The sequence below is a fragment of the Arachis hypogaea genome, chromosome 13 (genome assembly GCF_003086295.3).
Source record: "Arachis hypogaea cultivar Tifrunner chromosome 13, arahy.Tifrunner.gnm2.J5K5, whole genome shotgun sequence".
Lineage (NCBI taxonomy): Eukaryota > Viridiplantae > Streptophyta > Magnoliopsida > Fabales > Fabaceae > Arachis > Arachis hypogaea.
The window spans coordinates 145,181,342-145,203,570 of NC_092048.1; the positions used below are offsets into that span (position 1 = coordinate 145,181,342).

The 22,229-nt window shown below is 33.9% G+C and overlaps 3 protein-coding genes across 3 annotated transcripts; 1 reads left to right on the forward strand and 2 right to left on the reverse strand.

Annotated features, from left to right (window-relative positions):
• The first annotated feature begins 257 nt into the window (after positions 1–257).
• LOC112792672 (non-specific lipid transfer protein GPI-anchored 14) lies at positions 258–1,553 on the forward strand. The gene is made up of 3 exons (XM_025835994.2): positions 258–762; positions 932–1,027; positions 1,199–1,553. The coding sequence occupies exons 1-3, from the start codon at positions 423–425 to the stop codon at positions 1,345–1,347; spliced, it is 585 nt and encodes a 194-aa protein (XP_025691779.1). The 5' UTR covers positions 258–422; the 3' UTR covers positions 1,348–1,553.
• Positions 1,554–2,464: 911 nt separating this feature from the next.
• On the reverse strand, positions 2,465–5,473 carry LOC112792673 (mediator of RNA polymerase II transcription subunit 10b). The gene is made up of 6 exons (XM_025835995.3): positions 5,254–5,473; positions 4,481–4,730; positions 4,292–4,372; positions 4,085–4,187; positions 3,427–3,516; positions 2,465–2,724 (listed from the first exon to the last, which is right to left on the reverse strand). The coding sequence occupies exons 2-6, from the start codon at positions 4,711–4,713 to the stop codon at positions 2,653–2,655; spliced, it is 579 nt and encodes a 192-aa protein (XP_025691780.1). The 5' UTR covers positions 4,714–4,730; positions 5,254–5,473; the 3' UTR covers positions 2,465–2,652.
• A 1,488-nt stretch (positions 5,474–6,961) lies between these two features.
• Positions 6,962–8,895, reverse strand: LOC112792674 (uncharacterized). Its single transcript, XM_025835996.3, has 2 exons — positions 8,222–8,895; positions 6,962–7,249 (listed from the first exon to the last, which is right to left on the reverse strand). The coding sequence occupies exons 1-2, from the start codon at positions 8,720–8,722 to the stop codon at positions 7,205–7,207; spliced, it is 546 nt and encodes a 181-aa protein (XP_025691781.1). The 5' UTR covers positions 8,723–8,895; the 3' UTR covers positions 6,962–7,204.
• Positions 8,896–22,229: the final 13,334 nt, after the last annotated feature.

The following is a 22,229-nucleotide window of genomic DNA, read 5'->3' on the forward strand; positions in this document are numbered from 1 at the left end:
TATTGATATTTTTTGTTTAGAGACTGATCTATTAAAAATATAAATACTCGAGAATTTATTTCTCATTCTACTCTAAATAAAGGTGAAAACTCAAGTGAAGTCGACTTTACGTGAAGTTGATATCTGAGAGCCGTTAGATAAAAAATTAGTTAAATCAGTCAAATCATTTAACGGCTCTCAAATATCAACTTCACGTGAAGTCGACTGCACCTGCGTTTCCAACTTAAATAAATAAAATTTAGAAAACCACAGGATATGCTAATAAATGCAGAAAACATAAACAATAAAGTGATGAATCTATTATCTATATATAGAGAAGGCTACTCCTATGCTACTATTCATTCCATCACATTCACATTCCAAAAGAAAACAACACTTTCTTTGTTCAATTCTCCCCTATTTCTTTTCCTGCATCTACAAAAATGATCAGTTCCAAAAGTACAAGAAATCTAGCACTCTTGTTGACTTCACTGCTCCTTTTTGTTGGTTATGGAAGCTCAGATTTGAACCAAGACAAGCAAGAATGTGCTGACAAACTAGTTGGATTAGCAACTTGTCTTCCATATGTGAGTGCTCAAGCAAAAACCCCAACAGTAGATTGCTGCAGTGGCCTCAAAGATGTTATTGCAAAGAGCAAGAGATGCCTCTGCCTCCTCATCAAATACCATGATGACCCCAATCTTGGCCTCACCATCAATCTCACTCTTGCTCTCAATTTGCCTACTGCTTGTCACACACCTGCTAATATTTCTGAATGTGTTGGTTAGTAACATATTTCATACTAATTTTAGAGTTAAGTTAGGTAATTTCATTTTTAATATTGTATCATATCATTAGATGTGTTTATTGTTTATTTTACTTCTTGAACCATTCGTAGTGGTCTTTATTGATGTGAATTATTATCATGTTTTGTTCCTCTTTTGTTTTTCAGACCTTCTGCATTTGAAACCTAACTCTCCAGAAGCCAAGGTGTTTTCAGGGGTAGAAAAGGGCACCGGCAAAAACAGTACTGCACCAGTTCCCAGTGGTAACTAACTAACTAACTAACCAACCATTTAGCATATTCAATGGTTTGGGATCACTTGATTTGGGATTTAGCATATTCAATGATATTTTGTGCTGCTTGTTATTTTGGTTATTATTCTAACAATTTTTCTTGTAATGTTGTGTGATTTGTGACCATGAAAATTAACTGCAGCTAGTACTGCAACTGGTAGTGCAGCCAAGGAAACAGGCACTGAGAGCAAGAGTGGTGCTGACTGGGGAAAGAATTGGATTGTTAATGATGTGATATGTGGGATTTTACCTTTGGTTCTCATATACCAATTCTTCTTCATAGTATTTTGATCAAGAGTTTCAAGAATTATTGAAGAGTAGGATATATTATTGGCTATTATTATGTCTACTACGTTCTCAAGTTTTGCAATTCTTATATTATTTTATTATTGTTATTATTTTTAAATTTACCCCAAAAAGAAAAATGATCAAGAAATATTGAAGTGTGTATCTCGTACTGCTAAATTAATTGTTCTAGTTGTAGTTGGTGTTACTTACCCTCTGTTGTCCCATTTTTATTCTTAACTTACTTCTTTGCAGTGTGTGTCCATCTTGTGTCTCTAATGTGTTATTAATTTTCCAACTAATGGAACAATTTAAGGGACCCGCTATTTAGGCCTCACATGCTTGAAAGCTTTGAATTCTCTTTACAATTGGTATCCAATTATTAACTTAGTAGTTATGAACTTATGATGATGTTGACATATTCTTAATGTGTTTTCTTTCCCTTAATCAAACGGAACTACTTCAAGATTGAAACTGGTGCATGTTGATTGGTTGGTTTCAAGATAGATCAAGACTAGTCCTGTTCTTAATGTGTGGAATGTATACACTCTTTTCGTTTTCGAATAACCAGTTCTGTGTAGATAGTGGGATAATCTTCTTCGTAGGGACAAGTAGCAACACAAAAAAACAAAAGAAGGTTATAAGGCTACAAAATGCGTTAGCCAATAGCCATCATTAAAATCAAGGAAAGAAGAAAGGACTAAGATCCTTTTGCCTAAAAAAAGAGGTAAATCTTGAGCATTGAGGAGATCAAGCCATTTTGAAGTTAGACGCAATATATACTTTTTTCTATTTATATTACCAGTTTAATGAAAGAGTATGACTTTGAAATGACCAAATTGATGTTTAAAAGGACAGAGCTCAAGCATTTAAGACGACTTTTCATAATATATAGGCAAAATTTGCATCATTAATTTTATTAAATCCATATCACTGAATCATACATCGACTTAAACTTAAAATTGAAAACACAAACTGTGGATTGCCACCTACACAATTTGATGGTCAGCAAGCGAAATGAAAATTATAATTCTATTCACTGTAGCGTTGTAACATCAAAGTCTAAATTAAGGCATGATTAAACTGCACTAAAAATTGTAAATCAGTATGAGATCAATATCACTTCACTGGGTAACCTTTTTGTCTAATTTAGATCAAATCATTTTCTTTATTTACTACTTTCATACATTCTGGAGGTAAGGCTCAGTTGGTAAAACATATATCCTTTGACCAAATAATGGTTGCAAGTTCAAGTTCAGCTAGAGCCAAAAACCTGCGCCAATTTTACACTATATACAATGCATTATAATGTCAATGCTCTGTTTTAACTCTCACATCTCCATTGGCTAGTGCACTCTGTGCTTGAGCTGGACGTTTCAATTCCTGCATTGATGCAAAATAAGGTCAAGATTGATATTCCCCAAGTATTAAAGAACTGACGTTAGTTGTAATTATTCATGAAATTCACTATGGAATCAATTTTACTCCAAGCCAGGTTCCTTCTTTTTCCAAGCTGGTACATATGAGGTTTGAGACAAAGCAAGAGGGATAGGATCAACTATGAAAAAGTGCTATCAATAGAGGGTTGCAACCAAATGGCGAAAAATAGGGGGATGAGAAAGAAAATAGTGGAATAACCACCAGAATAAATTTATCTTGAAAACAGTGTTCAATCACTGTTTCTTCCTTTGTATCTTTGTGAAATATTTAATCAACTGGTCTTGTTGACTCAAAATTGGGTGCTGAGCGCTGACAAGGAGACATGTAACACTACATACTATATTAGAAAATACTCCTCTTAATAATGGGCAGGGAATGGGGCTTCCTATTCAACAACATGAAAGTTGAGATGGCTGAAGTTAGCAAGAGCTTATGGTGAACAGAAAGGAAGAGAGAAGGATGACATTTCAAGATGGAGTAAGTTACCTCAACCTAAAAGCAAACCCCATTCTTCCCCCTTCCCATAGCATACATATTCATCTCTACATGTTATAAGTGATAAGCTAGAAACTAATCAATTACGAGGAATTCTTTTTTAGAGTTCGATTCGGCAATGAAATAAAAGACCAAATAGGTAATATTTACCGCAGCAGAAGCAGCACGACTCTCCCTAAAAGTTTCAACCTCGGCAGGGAAGTTCTGCTCCAATTCCTCCAAAAGATTCTTGCGAAAACTCTACCCCATACAAAAGTGATAAGATGAGTGAAAGAAGTTCAACAAACATAAAGAGGGAAAAAAAGCAGCAATCCTAAGACTAAATCCCCAAAGTAGTCTTTCAGATTTATGACTTTTACTATTTTAGTCCCTCAAATCCAAAATTCACTATACTGGTCTTCGAGATTCAACTTTGGACACAATACTAGTCCTGAACCTTTTCTAGCATTGAGTCAGCGAACGAGAAGACGAGAAGACAAAGAAGAGTTTATATGATGTCCAAACCGTTTTATCTTCATTCATTCTCCAAAACAACCTCGTTTTTGCTTAGTTTAAGATTCAAAACAAACAAACATCATTTAGCCTTGTGTCTAGCATGGCAAGTCAGAGATAGCTAGGCATTATGTTCACTGAGTCAACGCCGGAAAGGGTCCAAGGACCAATATAGTGCCTAGAACTAGATCTCAGGGACCGGTACAGTGAATTTTGAATTTGAAGGACTAAAATAGTGAAAGCCATGAATCTTAGAGACCACTATGGGGATTTAGTCGCAATCCTAACCCCCCAACAGAAAAAAACTATAACCAACCTTCAAAGCATCAGTCTTTCCTTTGGTGATCTGATTCTTTGCAATGCAATTGTTTAAAACGTCTTTGGTAAATTCGTCTGGATTCTTCCCATCATCAATTAAACTAAATCCAGCCGTAAATCATCAGTTAAATTCACATGTAAAAAGGGAATTGAAAGTGAATTATTAGGTTGTGAATAGAAACACATGCAACAGTAGAAGACTCACTTCACCACCTCCATAGGAATTTGAATGTTGCACTTCTCAGCCAATTTAACCATGTTGTCAAGCTCTGCAACAAGACCATTGCTGGACATTTGACGCAAAAATATGATCAGCAAATACAATATCTAACAAGGCGAAAAAGGTAAAACAGAGAAAAAAAAATCACTATACGAAAAGATTAAAGGTACATACATGCGTTGGAGGAGAGGCATTTGAAAAGCAGCATTGTAAGTAGATACCGTAAGATAAAGCTGATGGATGAGGCCCAAGGTTTTCTGAATGGAGTCACTGACTTGGCTCAACTTTTGCATAGAATCATCAGCTCCTACTGCAGAAGCTGCAGTGTCATTAGATTGAGAGATCAATGTCCCATTGCCACTAGTCCCACCATTGCCCCCAACAGCTGCACTTTGTGATGAATCCATTCGTTTTTGTCTACAACCTGAAACATTTATTGAAAATATTCAATCCAAACTTCTTTCGACATCAATCTTTTTCTTTCTCAATTATCGATTCAACTTCAGTATTTGAAAACCCTATTGTTCCAAAGTAATTTTGAATGGAAATAATGATCAGAATGAAACCTTAAAAAGAAGGAAAGCTCACAAACAATTGTTGACAAAATTAGTACCAAGAAGTTCTCAAACGGCCAAACCTAACGATGTGCATTTTCTCTACTTGCAATTATCATAAACCCAATATATAAAAACCAATCTGAATATTGGGACAGCAAATAGGCAACAATAGAAAGTGAGGAACAGAAATAAATATTGTAATACTCGTTCACAGTATACACAATTATCGAGTGAATGACTATTGAGGAACACCGATACTGCCATATGTGAGTTATTTTGGATTCAATTCAAATGTTTTCGGATGGTTAGATTCGAGAACGCATTAACAAGAAGTTGAATTTAGATCAACAGAATTAATGGAAACAATATCAACGACGGCGAGGGACGAACCAATCGAAGCAGAGGGGGAGATGGCGGCGGCGAAGTGACTTGAAAGAACGAGACGGTTTCGAGCAGCAGTGGTTGCGAGGTGAGGGACTAAGGAGAAAGAGGTTTGGGGCTTAGGGCTTCTTTCTTCGTTGTTTTTCAAAATTCAATTTTAGGTGGATCTGGAAAAGAAGCAATAAAAGAAGGAAGGAAGGAATGAAAGAGTTAGTTTGGTTTGGTAAAGCTTTTAATTTTTTTAAGTAGTTTATAAAGGGTTTGTTTAGGTGAGTTTTTAAAAAGATATTTTTTTTAGTTATTTTTTTTTAAAGATTTTATAAAGTAAAAGTAATTTTATATTTGGATATAAAATTTTTTTTATTTATTAATTATGTTTGGGTATTTTTTTTGTGACTAATTATATTTGGGTATAATAATATAAAAGTATTTTTTATTTATTTATTACATAAAAAAGTATCTTTCTTTTAAAGAAAGAAGATCTTTTAAAAAAAGATGTAAATTACAACTTTTCTAAAAAGATATTTTTTTAATTTTTCTAGTATTTTTTATTTTTACTAATAGAAATTTGTCAAACACATTAAAATAAAATTAAATATAATTCATTAAAATTAACAAAAAATATAAAATTTGACTCTGTGTTTTTTTTTAAATAAAATTCATTAAAATTAACCAAAAAATAATAATTAAAAAATTAAATACAAATAAAAAATAATTAAATTATAATATAATTTTTTCACTATTTATTTTAATTTTTAACTTCAATAAAATTGTTTAAAATAATATTTATCAATAGAATTATCTTTATTTTAAAATATAAATCACATAATTTGAACATATATACGAAATTGTAAAATAAAATAAATAAAGTTAATAACTAAAAGAAGAATATACACAAAAACTGAAAAAAATGTATTTAAAAATTCTATAATTATTAATTTTATAATAGTAATCACTCTTTTATTTAATAAAAAAAATATTCGGCTCGGCGGACCGACCCGCCCGTCCCGTTAAAGCCCGCCAATTTGGCGGTGCGGGTTTGGTGGTTTTTTTTAAAATTTGGCGGGCTGCAAATCCTAGTCCGACCCGACTTTTTAGCGGGTTTAGCGGATCTGACAGACGGGTTCGACCCGTTATGCTTCCCCTAGTTTGGACATGTGAAAAAAAAAAAGCAACAGAACATCTAATCAGGAAGGTAGATGAGACAAAAGGTGAAAGGTAGAGAAAAACCTAAAAAGACCATTCATGAAATGGTAAAACAAGACCTACATGTAAATAGTCATAGACATGATACATGATAGAACTCAATAATATTGTTTGATCCAAGTAACTGACCTAAACTAGGGGGCAAGACTTCATTCATGTTGTATAATTTAGATTTTGGATATCTATAAAAGTACTTTTAGGATTTTTTTTTTTTCCAAACAAACAAAATTAATGTGAAGTTAATTTGGTCACCCAAAAAGTGAAAATAAAAAATGGGTTCATCTGGATAAACACAACCACGACTATTCTATGTTTCTTAAAATGACTAATGTAAGGGAGCGCCTGGTAGGTGTTAAATCAGGCTAAAGCGGCATCAACCATATTCAATGCCCTGGAAGAAAAGCAGTCATAATAGATGGTCAAAAAGATTGGGTAGGAAAAGGAAAAATTATGTCCAGAATAGTTAACTTCTAGCGAGATGCGATTCTACCATCCAGAAGGCACTTATATCTTTACCATAAAGTTCTGCAACTTGCATGCATTTAGTCTCAGAACTTAAGTAGTCATACACTCATACTCATACAGTCATATATTATATACATACACATGTTCATAAAGGTTTCGTATGAAGATCACAAGACTCGAGATTGTGAGTCTTGTATCTTGAAAGATAAGCTAGCTATTATTACAATGACATATAAAAACGTCATTTCATTATAGCAGATAGCACTTAGTATCAAGTATAAAGCAGCATCTACTCTGTGAGCAGCATAGGAATTTCATCCACCGCTGCAGGAAGCTGCAAGTCACAAAAGATATGAACATATCAGTAACTATTCTCTGATTCCAAAAGAGCATACAAGCAAAATTAACAGGGGAAACAGGTTGCAGAATGCAGAAAATTAACAAGTTTATGTGATGGTGTATACACATTTCCTAATTGTACACATTTCCAACATACACGGGCAACAGATTATATTGGAAACAATGTTATCAAACTCTTGAATTTACAAGTTTAACTCCCTAAATTAAGATTTACATAGTGTGTTATGTAACACTTGATCTTGGTAGTAAGACCAGCCGGGGTTCCACTTACATGCCAACTTTAAGGAACATCCAACTCAAGCTGAGAGTTGAAACTGCTCAAAATAAATTTAGTTTTGGAAAACTATAATAGTCTATTGGTCACTCTTAAAAAGTAGTTAAGTTGGGTTCTTGTTTTTCTTGACACACTCTTACTCTTCCACACTTGTAGAAGGTGTGGTCCAACACCTTCACCTACAAACTTCATTGAACCAGATCAAATCTAATCTAATTTGAGCTACAAATATCTTTGGATTAACAGTAATCAATCCAAGTTACAACGCTGAGCTGACTACAAAGAACCATGAGCTTCTCATGGTCAAAAACCTTCTTGTCACATTTACCAAAAATAGCAGAACAATCTCATCTCATTCACTATAAGTAGTAAAAGAAACCTACCCACTCAACTACCACCCACACAAAAATAACCGTTTCATAAGCCAGATCACACACCGTTATGTTCAGCTGTGCACTGCACTAACCAACAACACAAGAAACGATTACTCAGATCTTTCTCTTGGAATTTCAAGTGTAAGTTTAAGTCTCGTGTCGGCTAAGTTATCTTGCAAGACCTCTATTGCTTCAGTATCCCCAATTTTAGATTAGGCAGTTCAAAATAACAAATCGGAACATTCTAGAACATAACGGAGGAAGGTAAAGGAAAAAAGCAAAAAGAAAAACCGCATACCTTGAAGGAAGAGGAAGGGGTTTTAGTTCCGTGGCAAGGGGAAGCGGTGAGGGAATCGCGGCAAGAACGAACGGTCTTGAACTGGTCAACGTCGAGCTTCTTGTTGATTAATCCAACTTGGAAATAGATGTTGTCGGAGGGAGGCAAATCGACTCTGATCTCGTCAACATTGAACCAAATGAAGAACCGCTGAACCTGAATACCGTTGAGCTCCGTGATGGAACCGTAGCTGAGCTTCCCGGTGATCTTGGTCTCGTAGTAGACCAGGTAATCGAACTGTATGTAGCAGGGCTGATCCAAAACGACGATGAATCTGCCGTCGTCGGAGAGGCTGTAGTCGGTGACGGAGTCCGGTAAGAGACCACTGGGGAGACCGTACTTGGGGAGAAGGTCGTAGACGCTCTCTTTGGTGGCTATCGTTGTTGCGGTGGCTGCGAGGGAAAGAAAAGCGAAGATGGCGGTAAAGGCAAGAAAAACGTGGAAGTTTGTGGCTGTAGCCATAGTGGTGTGGTGTTAGGAGAGTGTGGGAATGGAAAATGTTAAAAGGAGGGAGAGTGGTTGTGACGCTTGTTATGGGGTTCGTTTGTCTGAATTTGGTGAGGGTCTGAGCTGAGAGAAGACAGATGAATGACTTTGAAATTTTATATACTTTTAGTCTCTGGACATTTAAATTTTTAATAATTAAAAAAGATGAATAATAGGAGTAAGTAGATTTTGTGAGTTTGTAGTCATTAATGAGTCATTAATAGTGTATTTAATAGTGTGAGATTTTATTTAATAGTAAAAAATTATTCATTTTTTTTACTAACTAAATACTGGCCAAATTTTAATAAATCTGCTGACCTCTAGACTTTTTCAATAAAAAATACGATTTTAACTTTTTAAAATTTGTAAATATTTGATTTTTTTATTTATTTGAGATTAACAGATTTAACAAAAAAATCAAATATAATTTTTATTGTATTAACTTGACTAATATATAGATATACATATAATTTTTTTTTAAATAGAACAAATTAAACCTAAAAATTAATATGTACAAATTTTTAAAAAAATTGAAAATTTAAATATATTTTAAAATTTTTAAAAATATAAATATTTACAAATAAAAAAAATAAAAAATCTATTTACCATTTTTTTAAAATTTTATATACCAACCCCGGACCCAGACTGCTTAATTAGGATTTTCTGTTACCGATTATCAACGCACTTCTCTCGCTCTCCATTAAAAAATTGAAAATAACATCAATCACAGACTCATTGGTTGGTTATACATTACGTCATTACATTCAATAACTAAAATCAAGTATTTATTCTAAAATTATAAAATATATATAAAAATATAAAATATATATTAAAAATAAATTAAATTATATTTCTTTATATATATATTAATTAGTTTTAATAATTAATTTTAATATGTAAATAATATTTTAAAATAATATATATAATATTATATGATCTTGAAAAGGGGACTCATATAAATATTAAAAAATGTTAGGTTTCAAGTGTCGGGATAAGACTACCTTTGCAGACAAAAAAAGAACATACCGGGGTAAAACTAATTTGTAAAGTTTATAGCATTACTTACATTCTATCAAAAAAATTTAAGAAATATATTCGAAACTGAATCCAACCCATACCGATTGTTAAAAATAAAATCCAGCCAAATTCAAATTCATACTGTTTTGATTAATTTTTTATTTTAATTAATTAGATGAATAATTTAATTTGGATCAATTTTAATTTAAATCCTCTAATATCTATATATTTTTAACTAATTTATAAGCATTTCGATAAGTGCTATGGTTTGTCTGAAATTTCAAAACTTAATTAACACTAAATTTTATAAAAATGTTTTATTCTATATGAACTCTAAATTTAATACTTGTTTTTATGTTATTTTTTAATAATGTAAAATATAGGATATAAAAATCAACTTACAAGTTTATCTTCTGCTGTCTTTATTTTAACTGTAGAGTTGTTTGTCCAAATTGACCGATAAAATTGTTTCTTTTGCCTAATTAACGTGCAGGGACGGTGTTCTGTTCATTTTCTTTTTGTTGGACGGTGTTCCATTCACTTTAGACTACATAGTTTAGATTTTAGAGGATCAATATTCAATATTCAACAACAGATAAGATTATGGAGAATCTAATTTTATATTTAATCAGGCATTCAGGCTCTTATTTTAAATTAAATACTTGTTTTCGGTCTATGGCCCTGGCCTGTTGAATAAGGAAAAAAAAAAAAGATCCTCTTTGGTAAATCAATACATTGAAGAATAGTCAGCTTAAGGCTCATTTATTTAGTTATCAATTTGGAATAGGTGTATATGTTATGTTTGGATATAAAAAATTGGTGTATTTTTAAAGAGTATGGAGTTAATTTTTTTTAAAATTGAAAATTATAAATTGGAGCCTCAGTTTTATCGGGAATTAGAAAATTTAAGGTCAGATTTCAGTAATATAAAATTTAAATTAGGAAGTAGATATATCGGTGTCTCTGATTTATGTGGAATCAGATTTTTTTAGAAGGAGTAAATCAGAGGATAAGTTTTGGATTAAAAATTTTTTTATAAAATGCAAAATTGAAATCTGTGGATCAATTTTTTAAATTTAAAAAAAATTAATTCATTAAAATTGAAAACTGACAGTCAGATTTGTAATATATATATTTTGCATTTCACTTGTGCAAAATATAAGGTCATATCGGTTGGGGAGGAGAACGAAACATGCCTTATAAGGGTGTGGATACCTCTCCTTATCATGACGCGTTTTGACGAGTGAGTGGGAGGGATTTTGACTATCGTCTCTATCGTCAAAGGTAAAACCGTGAGGCCTTGTGTATCAAAGCAGACAATATCGTGCTAGTGGGTGGAATAATAACACGAGTAGAGGGTCAATAATACACAATAACAAGCTCCCGACACAGCCCGCGAAACCAAGGCTGGCCGGAGAATATATATATACATATACATTTTTATTTTTAGAGGTCGTAATATCTTACTATCTCAGTCTTATGACTTAAGCATAAAATTAAGTATGGTGGGGTGTTACACAAAACTTCGTCTTCTTCAATTTATCTTCTTTTTAGTTCTTAGACCGTGTTCACTTTGTTTCTTTTTCATTTTTTCAACTTTAAACTAATGCTGAGAGGAGAGACATTGTTTTAAAAAGGGTTAAGTACTAAAATCGTCCCTAAGGTCTGGGTGAAAATCAAAATCGTTCCAACCTTTTTTTGTTATTAAAATCATCCTTAATGTTACAAAACGTTATAAAATCGTCCTTTTCCACTTCAATTTTATTTTTTTATTATATTACCCTTCATTATTAATAAAAATAATTAAAAATAATATTAAAAAAATTTAAACAAACCCACCCCCCAAAACCTCTCCCCCCTCCCGTAACTCCCTCCTGACTCTCTCACCCCACTCCCTCACTCACCCTCCCTGACTCCCTCACTCACCCTCCCATAACCCCCTCAACCCACTCCCTCACCCTCCACCCCTCATCCCTCACCCCACTCCTGACTCCCAAACCCCTCATCCCTCATCCCTCACCCCTTACCCCCTTCACCCCCTCACCCTCCCGTAACCGCCTCACTCCACTCCTGTCACCCCACTCCCGTAACCCTCCATCCCCTTCCTCATGCCCCTCTCTTCAAATTCCCAACCCCAATGTCAACTTCAATTTTTCTTCTCGTCGCTGCCGCCCTATTTATTCGTTTCTAGGGTTCGCCGTCGCCGTCGCCGTCGCGTCGTCATCGGGAGACCACGCCGTCGTGTCGTCATCGGGAGGGGGACTCTGCCGGCGCTGTTTCTTCTTCTGTGATTGACTGCCTCTGTTTCTCCTTCTCCTTCTGCTTGAACTTTTTTCATTGGCAAAGAAAACGAAGATGCTATTCTCCACCGGAGACAACGACCTCTTCGAGTCTGAAGATCGGAGCTACCTGAGCTCTGGTGTCCTCGTCCTCGCTAGTAGGAGCCTCCTCTTCTTCGCGGTGCTCGGCTTCGGTGTTCGACATGCTAAGATTTAAGAACATGAACATCTTTTTTTAATTCTTTTTAATTTCTGTGGTTGTTGATTTTGGATTTGAAGTGCAATTGATGATTGTTGAACTGTTGTCAAATTTAAATTTGTTAGTGATTTATTTTGCTGAATTTGTTATTGTTCAATTTGCTGAATTTATTGTTGTTGCTGGTGAAGAAGAGAAAAAAATTGTTGTTGCTAGATTTACTTGTTGCTGTTGCTGAAGGAGAGAAGAAGACTTGGAACTTTTTGGGTGGGAGAGGGAAAGGAAGGGAAAGTTTGCAAGGAGCAGAAGGAAGAGGTATCAAGATCTAAGGCCAGTGAGTGTGGCGGAGGAAGGAGTGGAAGAAGTGAGAGGCGTTAAGGGGTCAAGAATGGAGTTGCTGGTGACGAAGGAGTAGAGGAGAGAGAGCGCGAGAGGAGGGCGGAGGAGGATGGTGGTGTTGAAGTTGAACAAGAATAGGAAGAAGCTGGGTTTTTTCACTGGGAAGAGACATCGGAGGTGGGGATGTGGGTGGGGTGGGGGTGGGGGGAGGAGTTTTTTTTTGTTTTTGTTTTTATTTTTTATTTTTTATTTATAGTTAAGGGTAATTTGGTCAAAATATAAAATTAAGATAAAAAAGGACGATTTTATAACGTTTTGTAATGTTGGGGATGATTTTAATAATAAAAAAAGGTCAGGGACGATTTTGATTTTCACCCCAAACCTTAGGGACGATTTCAGTACTTAACCCTTTAAAAAAAATAGAGGATAGAGTTATGTTAAAATTATATTATCATGGTCAGATATTATTACAAACACCTGAGAGAGTAAGATTTATATGCGAGAATCCATGTGATGTTATTGTTCCTTTTACAATACCATTTGAAAAACTAAAGGGTGTTATTTATGAAAGAATAGATCCGCATATACCGAAGATGATATCGAGTATTTTATACCGGTATCCTGTATCAGTGTTTTGTGGGTTCGTTCATTTTCAAACAAAGTATATCACGGATGAAGAGAGCATACAAGAGATGTTTTCAGTCTAATACAAAAGTCGATCACGAGTGTCATTTATCGAGTTGTACATTGAGTTCCAATAATCTAAAACCGATCGAAATATCAAATGGAGAGATTACAATAGTGACAGCGAGGATGAGTTCGAAAACAACTATGAAGTTATTGAGCTAAATGAAGACAATGATGAAGCTGATGACATCATGGGGACAGATGTGGCAGAAATGACAAATTTACTAGCATCCGTTTAAAGAGTCATCTTTTATGCGCGCATCAGATCTGGACGTTGTGCATACACTAAAATATCCTAAATATTTTAATGCAGGTATGTAGTTTAGATAACTATATAGAAGTTTTATAATATAAATAATTAAATTTAACGTTAAACAGTATGATTATTATTATTAGATTTTGTATGCAATTAGTGATGTGTAACTATATTTGTAGAGTTAAAATATAAATTGCACTATTATATATTATTATTGAAGACAATTAGTATGATTATTATTAACCTGATGTATAAATTGTATATATTTAAATTATTTATAGTATATATATATATACTAAAGTTAAATTGTATTTAAGAATTATATATTTATATTATAAATATTTATATATTTATTTATGCATATCTATTATATATTTTGACCAAGTATTCAAAATTTAAAATCTATGTATATATTTATTTAAATTTAGATAATATGTTGATATTATTATATAACCGTATATAACATTCTTATATTATATTATACTGTTATTGAATAATATAATTTATATTCTTTTGTCAACATAAAAATTATATATTTACGTGGATGGATATATTAATATATTTTATATTAATATTTTATTATAATTTATATACTTATAATTTGTTTAATGAAATTTTATGTATTTATATATACTTGTATATGTATTGTTGTGAACTTATGTCATAATATTGTTGTAGCAGAGTCTTCGGTTGTGACAGATGATAAATTTATCGTGGAAGTGGAATTTATTTTTCGCGAGTCTATGATTGCGGCAGTTAAAGATTATGCTATCCGAAAAGACATAGATTACTGTGTGTATGAATCAGAATTCCAAACATTTTTTGCTAATGTACATATTATTCAATATCATATAACAATTAATGGAAAGAACTGCGGGGTTCCACAAATTGGGGCAAAAAAGGCATACGAATCTAAGTCCAGATATGTAATAATGTCAGTGGGCTATCAATCTCTTTACAGTCAAAGCGAGATGCTCTACACAATATTCTATATAAGTGTGTTAGGGATGTCGATCCCCAACTAATTTCGTATATCCGTGAGAAGTCACGAAATAATAGGATAAATTTTCAGTAAACCGCTGACCCAGACTTATGAGCAAACAAGATTGACCCAAATAATAACAATGTATGGCATTTTACGTACTTTTTCATGACAACTTGATCATTCAAAATTAATCCTTCTTTCACATTTATAATCCAAGTCATCATGATGCAATTTCCTCTGTAATTACTGGTTCTCGGTGCAACTCCAAATTAATGTAAGTATTCAGTTTTTATGGCCTCCTGATTAGTCATGATTGTTCTATCACGGAAAGACCATTTATCGGAATACCTAATATTAGAGTCATATCCTCCAATATAACAGTGCACTCACCAGTCGAAAGATGGAAAGTATGAGTATCTAGATGTCATCTCTCTATTAGAACTGTTATCAAAGTTGACTGACCTTGAATCACTCAAACTTAAAATACGTAATTAAAATTCAATGGCCTGCACAAAAAACTCAACAATCGAATTGTATAATTTCGGTAGATTTACGTAGATACACCTCAAAATTTTTGTGCCCTACAAAATATAGACAATAATTAACTCAAGTTATCTTATGGTAATTAATCATACATGAGTACAAAAACTTATAATTAACATTAAATATATACCTGAACAAAAAATAAATTAACCTCTCTACTTAGTTATCGTTATCACTAAGCTTCTTATCAACAAAATGACCATCATTATTTCTATTTTAACACAAAACCTAATTAATAATTATCTTCAATAACTTAATTATTTAAATTATGACAATAATTAGTTCAAATTGCTATCTATTTTGTTACAAGTATAGTTTATATATTAAATTAAAAATACTAATTTATATTCTCATACAATTCAAATAAATTTATCAAATTATTCACAAACTACACTCCATTAATATAATTATTAACATTTCTTAATTAATTCATTATGGAGATAACATACACTATATAAAAACTATCAAAAATTCCAAATTCAGGTGATATCAATAATCTTAATCATTCTACTAAATTTTAATTACCATTCTACTAACAAATACAATTAATAAATCTATAAAATAAATCTAATAAGATGATATCAATAATTTTAATCATTCCACTAAATTTTAATTACCGTTCTACTAACAAATATAATTACTAAATTGTAAAATAAATTTAAGAATTCTAATTTATATTCTCCTACAATCTAAAGTAATTAATATAATTATGCAGAAATTAAACTCTATTAATTTTGATTATTAATAGTGCTTAATTAAATTATTATGTCATTAACACTAAATAAAAACTACCAAAATTTCAGCAACAATTGTCATCAATAAAATTACCCATTAAACTAAATTCTAATTACTATTTTACTCTAACAAATACAATTAATAAACTTATAAAACAAATCTAATCATATAATAACAAATATTCTACTAATTTTTCTTCTTCACCTACAGATTATTATTAACGTAAACAAATAAACTAACTAACGTTATATATATATACACGTGACTAAACTAATAATTATCAACGGACAATATATGTTAATACCACAATATATGTTAATAACTACAATCTATTTACTATAAATTACATTAAATCTACAATATAATTATTTTTTTATTTATATTAAAAAAATTTAACAAAAATATCCGAAGATTACACACAGAATCGAATCCCAATAACAGTAAAAACACTATTTCAGTCCCAATATATAAATAAAAAAGCATCAGCTTGAGCCTTGAGGCTAGCTCAAATGGCGCATGATGATGTCTTTTAAATGTTGCTGTTGGGTTTAATTTCCAATTAAGTTTGGATATAGGAGATGATAGACGAAATAAGACAAATTCTTAATTTCGGGGAGAAGATAACCAAAAATAAGTAGAGAAATTAATAAGATACCAAAAAAAATCAGACTTGCATGAAAATGGGTGGACGAAGAAAGTGAAAGTATCGGCGGTAAAAAAGAATCTGGATTGTTTACAGAAAAGTTTGATCGGCGGTACGATGAAGGCAATTAATTTTAGTTCCTTGAAGAAAATGATTAGAAAAAAACTGTCTCAAGTTATCCAAATACGGAAACTAGGAGCATATAAAATTCTTTTGACTTTTGATTTTGTATTGAATGCAGAAGAAGCATATACGTTTAAAATGCATAGTCTCTTACAATTCTTCCATAGTATATGGAGATGGGATGAGACGGAGCAATGTGAAACTCGAAGAGTGTGGTTAGAATATTATGGAGTTCCGTTACACGCGTGGTCAGCAGATACCTTTAATATGTTAGGAGCTCAATGGGGGGAAGTAATCGGTTGTGACAAAATGATAGAATCGTGCATGTCTTTTAGTGTTGGACGAGTGCAAATTGATACTTGTGTCATGGATATGATTAATGAATGGGTCCATATCACAATAGGTATCAGTGGATTCGATGTGCTAGTGAAAGAAGTGGAACGGGAGGCTTTTGGTTTGAATTGTTATGAAGAAATTAATGGAGAATGTGACTATATCTGTGAACAACGAAAAAAAGTTGCGGATACGAGCTTAAGGAGTGCATGGGCTACAAAATCGACGGTTTTCAACGACTAGGCAGCCGATGTGGTGATGGAGAGCTGAGGGAAGATGGAGAAGATAAGGGCAGGTTGGTAATTCCTAAAATTATTTTGAATGAGTGGATTAATGATCATTCAAAATAAAATCAGGTAAAAACGATAACATATCAACCAATTTATGAATAAAATGAAGGGAGAACGGATTGTGTGGGATGTGATTATATTAATTATGAAGCTAATTCTGAAAATATAGTTACATGGGTTTATGAAGGTAACTTTAATGGGATAGTAAGGAGGGACAAAAGGAATAAGAAAAAGAAGGTTATTTGTAGGCTTGGTGTTAGGCCCAACAATTCAAGGATGTCCCAAAAAAGTAAGAAAGGATCTTTGAGCCTGGTCTCCTCAATCAATTTACTATTTTTATGTAGATAAATTACTGGTTGAACCGGTAAAACCGGTTCCACGTAAATAAAAATATAAAATAGTCATAAACTTAAAAAATTCAAAATACATATTTTCAGTTCTTCACCAACATTATTGTTTTTTTGGGTTCCAATTGATGCATCAGGAGTTGATCCGTGTTTTTGCGAAGATGGTGTTTCTGAGGGTGTATTCGAGGAAGCCATTCTAAAACAATATGAAGTAGCGAAAGTATAAAACAACAGCAACCTTAAATTTTCTATTCCCTATTTCTTATTCAGCAACCTTAAATTCACAGAACAAGCAAATTCATACTAAACAAATTACTTCAACATCACATATTTTAACAAGTAGATTCATACTAAAATTTCAACAAACAGCTTCAAGCAGATTCAACAACTTTAAATTCCCTATTCAACATAACCTATTTCAACGAGTAGATTCATACTAAAAAAATCATAATTTCAACAAGCATATTTAAGCAGAACAAAAACCAAACAGAACAGAACATATTCATCATTTCAATTTTCAACAAGCAGATTCAAGCACCAAATAGTAGGGGTATTCATGGATCGGATCCGATCCGTATATTCGTAGTATTTATTTGAATCCGATCCAAAATATGCGGATACCGATCCAATCCGTAAAATCGGATCAGATCGGATCCGATTCGCAATGTTATCAGATCGGATTGCGGATTTCATGTAGGTATCCACAAAAATAAATAAATAAATAACTAAATATTCATTTTATATTTTATTTCAACTAATAATTATCATATATGTTGTATTATTTTATTTTATTATTTAAGAAAAGTATGTTTAATAATATTTTAAGAGTAAACATGTTTAAAAGAGTATAAAAATAGTATTTTATTGATATTTTTTAAATAAAAATAAGCTTTTTAAATTATTTATATATTTTGTGGATATATCCGAGATTCGATCTGATCCGCAAATGTGCGGATCGGATCAGATCGGATCTAAGCTCAAAAATTGCGGATATTAGATCCGATCCGATTCGATAATTTTAGTGCGGATCATATCGAGATTTTGGCCATATCTGATCCGATCCGATCCGCGTTCACCCCTACCAAATAGAACAGAACAACACAATAGCATTAGAACAGAACAAGAGCATTAGAAGAAAAATCTGTCCGACAGAGGATTAGAAGAACAGAACAGCTTCATTGTTCACAACCAAACAAAACAGAACAAGAGCATTAGAAGAAGAGCACCAACCGATTTGACAGAACAGAGAACGAAGACGACGGAGACCGCCAACCTATCCGAGAGAGCAGACGACGAGGATAGCGTGATGACGGTGACGATAAAGCGGAGCAAAAAGAAGCGATGAAGAGGATGACGGAGCCGCGATGAGGTGAGGTGACATCGTTGGAGACTTGAGAGTTGAGAATAGGTGTCGCGGTGAGGTGAGGTGAGGTGAGATGAAAAAGACGACACAGACCAGCAGGCGGTGGTGGCGCAGTGAGTGACAGAGTGAGGTGGGGGGGAGGGTTAGCCGTTGTTTAGGCCTTTAGGGGATTAAGGTTGGGGGTATTGCTTTGGTTTGAGTGTTTCTTTTTTTTTTTTTGTAAGACCAAAACGACGTTGTTTTGGCAAGTAAATTTAAAAAAAAGCTTTTGAACCAGCCAGGTGAACAAAAACTGTCGGTTCTCCGGTTTTCAACAGAACTGAATGGTTCAATCCAGTTCTCTAATCTCTCCAGTTCTATTCCTTATCCGGTCATATTGATCAATCGGACCGGCCAGGAATCCAGTTCACCGATTTTTCGATCGGTCCGGTCCGGTTTTTTCAACTATGGTTTGAACATCTGGGAAATATTTTCGACAAGGATAGAGCTACCGGTCTTGAAGCATGCAGTGAAAAAGATGCTGTAGAATATGTCACTCCGGGCTATACATTTGCTGCAGCCACAGCTGGTGGCTTGGGTTTTGACAGAGAGGATGTTGACATGGAGAATTTAGCAGCTGCTGAGAGCGAATTATCCAATACCTTTTTGACCTCTTTTGCTTCATTAAGTGAGAGAAATCAAGGACGTCAAACTGCAACAAAGAAAAAACAACGATGCTACAATCCTATCAAACTTAGTTGAAACTTTTAAGGCTGCTGTTCAGGATTAAGGAAAGCATGTGCAAGTACTAGCCAATGCAATGTTTGTGGTTAATGAGCAAGTAAGTCTTGGCCGAACGTTGAAGAGTCTTGATTTCGACACAATGGAGATCGTGCAAATTGCAAAAAAATTTGTGCAGAATCCAGAATTGAAGGAAACCTTTTGGAGTTTAGACGAGGAAAAGGCGCATTTGCAAGAGATATTATGGAGAACTTTTAGCTATTGTTGGTGTAGTTGGTCTTAGTTGTTAACTTATTAAGGTATGTTAGTAAACTTATTAGGTCTTTTGATAAATTTATTAGACTTCTCAGTGTTATGTTTTTTTTTATTTTGTTATACTATACAAGTAAAGTGCACTTACTACATTGCAACTCTTTTCTCTGTTGATTTTCTGCTATTATGCAACTAAGTTATCCATCAGGTGAATTTTAATTATATTGTGAATTTTTTGCACTTAAGTACAGTTGAATTTTAATTGTGCAGTGTAATTTTGCACAATAAAATTGTGTACTTCTGAAAAATTTAAATCAAAATTTGCTTTCTAAAATAATGCACTTGTTGTGTTAATCAAAATTTGCTTTCTAGGGATAAGTACTTTTTTCGTCCCCAAGGTCTGGGGTCAAAATCAAAATCGTCCCCGGCCTTTTTTTCTTATTAAAATCATCCTCAACGTCCAAAAACGCTTTAAAATCATTCTTTCCTAAATTTTTGGACCAAAATACCCTAATCATCATAATTCTCCTCTTCATTTTCCTCACCCCACCACCTCCACTGCCACCAACATTACCACCACAACCACCATCAACACCAACACCAACACCACCACCACCATCACCACCAACACCAACACAAACACCACTCCCTCACCCCACTCCGATAACCCCCCACTCCCTCACCCCCCTCACCGTAACCCCCAACCCCCTCACCCCCTCACCCCCTCACCCCTCACCGTAACCCCCACCCCCTTTCTCATGCCCTCTCTTCATGGTCATCATCATCATCATCAACAGAAAATTCAAGCAAGATGCACTTTGAACAATAATCAATAAATTCAGCAACAACAATATTCCAAATTCAAATTTCAGCAACAATAATATTCCACAACAAATTTCATAAAAAATTCTGAAATTTCACAGAAAATCTAGTTCACAGAAGAAGAAGAAACAGAAGAAGAAGAAGCGGTGGTGGAGTGATGCAGTGCGGTGCTGCAGGACGGCAGGGCAGTGGTGCGGTGGTGCGGTGCGGCAGGACGGCAAAGCGGCTGCAAAGTGGCGGCGACTGGCGCAGCTCGTGGCTCCATGGGTAACGGTGTGAGGTGCAGCTGGCGGCAAGGCGTGACGGGTTCGGTGGATCAGTGGGGGCGGTAGTGACAGGAGGCGCGGCAAGATGTACGGCGGCGCCAAACTTCTCTCCCTCTACCTCTCTGCTCTCTCAGACCTTTGTCCTTCGCGCAGATCTGGCGGCGAGGTGCGGCGGGGCACGCATAGGGCTGAGCATGGCACGACGGGGTGCGACCGAACGGCATGGAGCGCGGCCCCTTCCCCTCCGATTTCCTTCTCTCCCCCTCCTCCCCCCTTTCTTTTTCTCTCGGCCTCCCCCTTTTCTTTCTCTCCCCAGTCCCCAGTCCCCAGTCCCCACCCCCTTTTCTTCTTTTTTTATTTATTTTATAAATTTTTAATAATGAAGGGTAATTTAGTAAAAAAAATAAAATTGAAGTAGAAAATGACGATTTTATAACGTTTTGTAACGTTGAGGATGATTTTAATAAGAAAAAAAGGTCGGGGACGATTTTGATTTTCACCCCAGACCTTGGGGACGAAAAAAGTACTTATCCCTATGTATAACTTTCAAAGTCTATGAAGCATGCCAAGAGCCATCACAAGATATTTTTTTCATCCAAAATATTTATGAAAAATAATATTCGTCAGTCTTGGGATAAAAAATTGCAGTTGTCTCAAGCCCTTGAACATTGGATTCACGACAACCAAGTTCTGTTTGTGCATAGCAACCAATTATTTGCATCTTATAAACCAAAGGCAATCATTTCTGCTGTTGTTCAGTGCCTAATCCTTTGATAGTAGGCATAAACATTTTCTGCAAAAAGAATTTCAATAACAAAACTTTAGTAAAAGCACAATATGCTTTGATCTTACAACACATATTGTGTTCTTTTGTAATCCATAACTTCAGCTCTGCGTATTAGTACTACTCATCAGTAAATTTTCTAACAATGCAAGCACAAGAAGAAACTGAATATATCCAATGAAGATCCGTAAAGGCAAAGAAGACACGGAGATAAGTTGAGATATTGATAACTAAAGAATCTAATAACAAAAGAACAAGATAAAGTCTGATTTTCTTTAGTACTTTATAAATATAAAGCAATATCTCTACTGCAAAGATTATAAATTCACTTTTAAAAAGATTATTGATGTTTTATTAGTCTTTAATTTCCAATTTTTACTATCGCATTTGGTGAGGAAGAGGTCCTCACGAAGGAGAAGAAGCGGCAACAAGCATCTAAAACAAAAGCTTGTTTCTTAAATTTTATATAGGGCTAATTTTAAAATATTAAAAACTTGTTATTT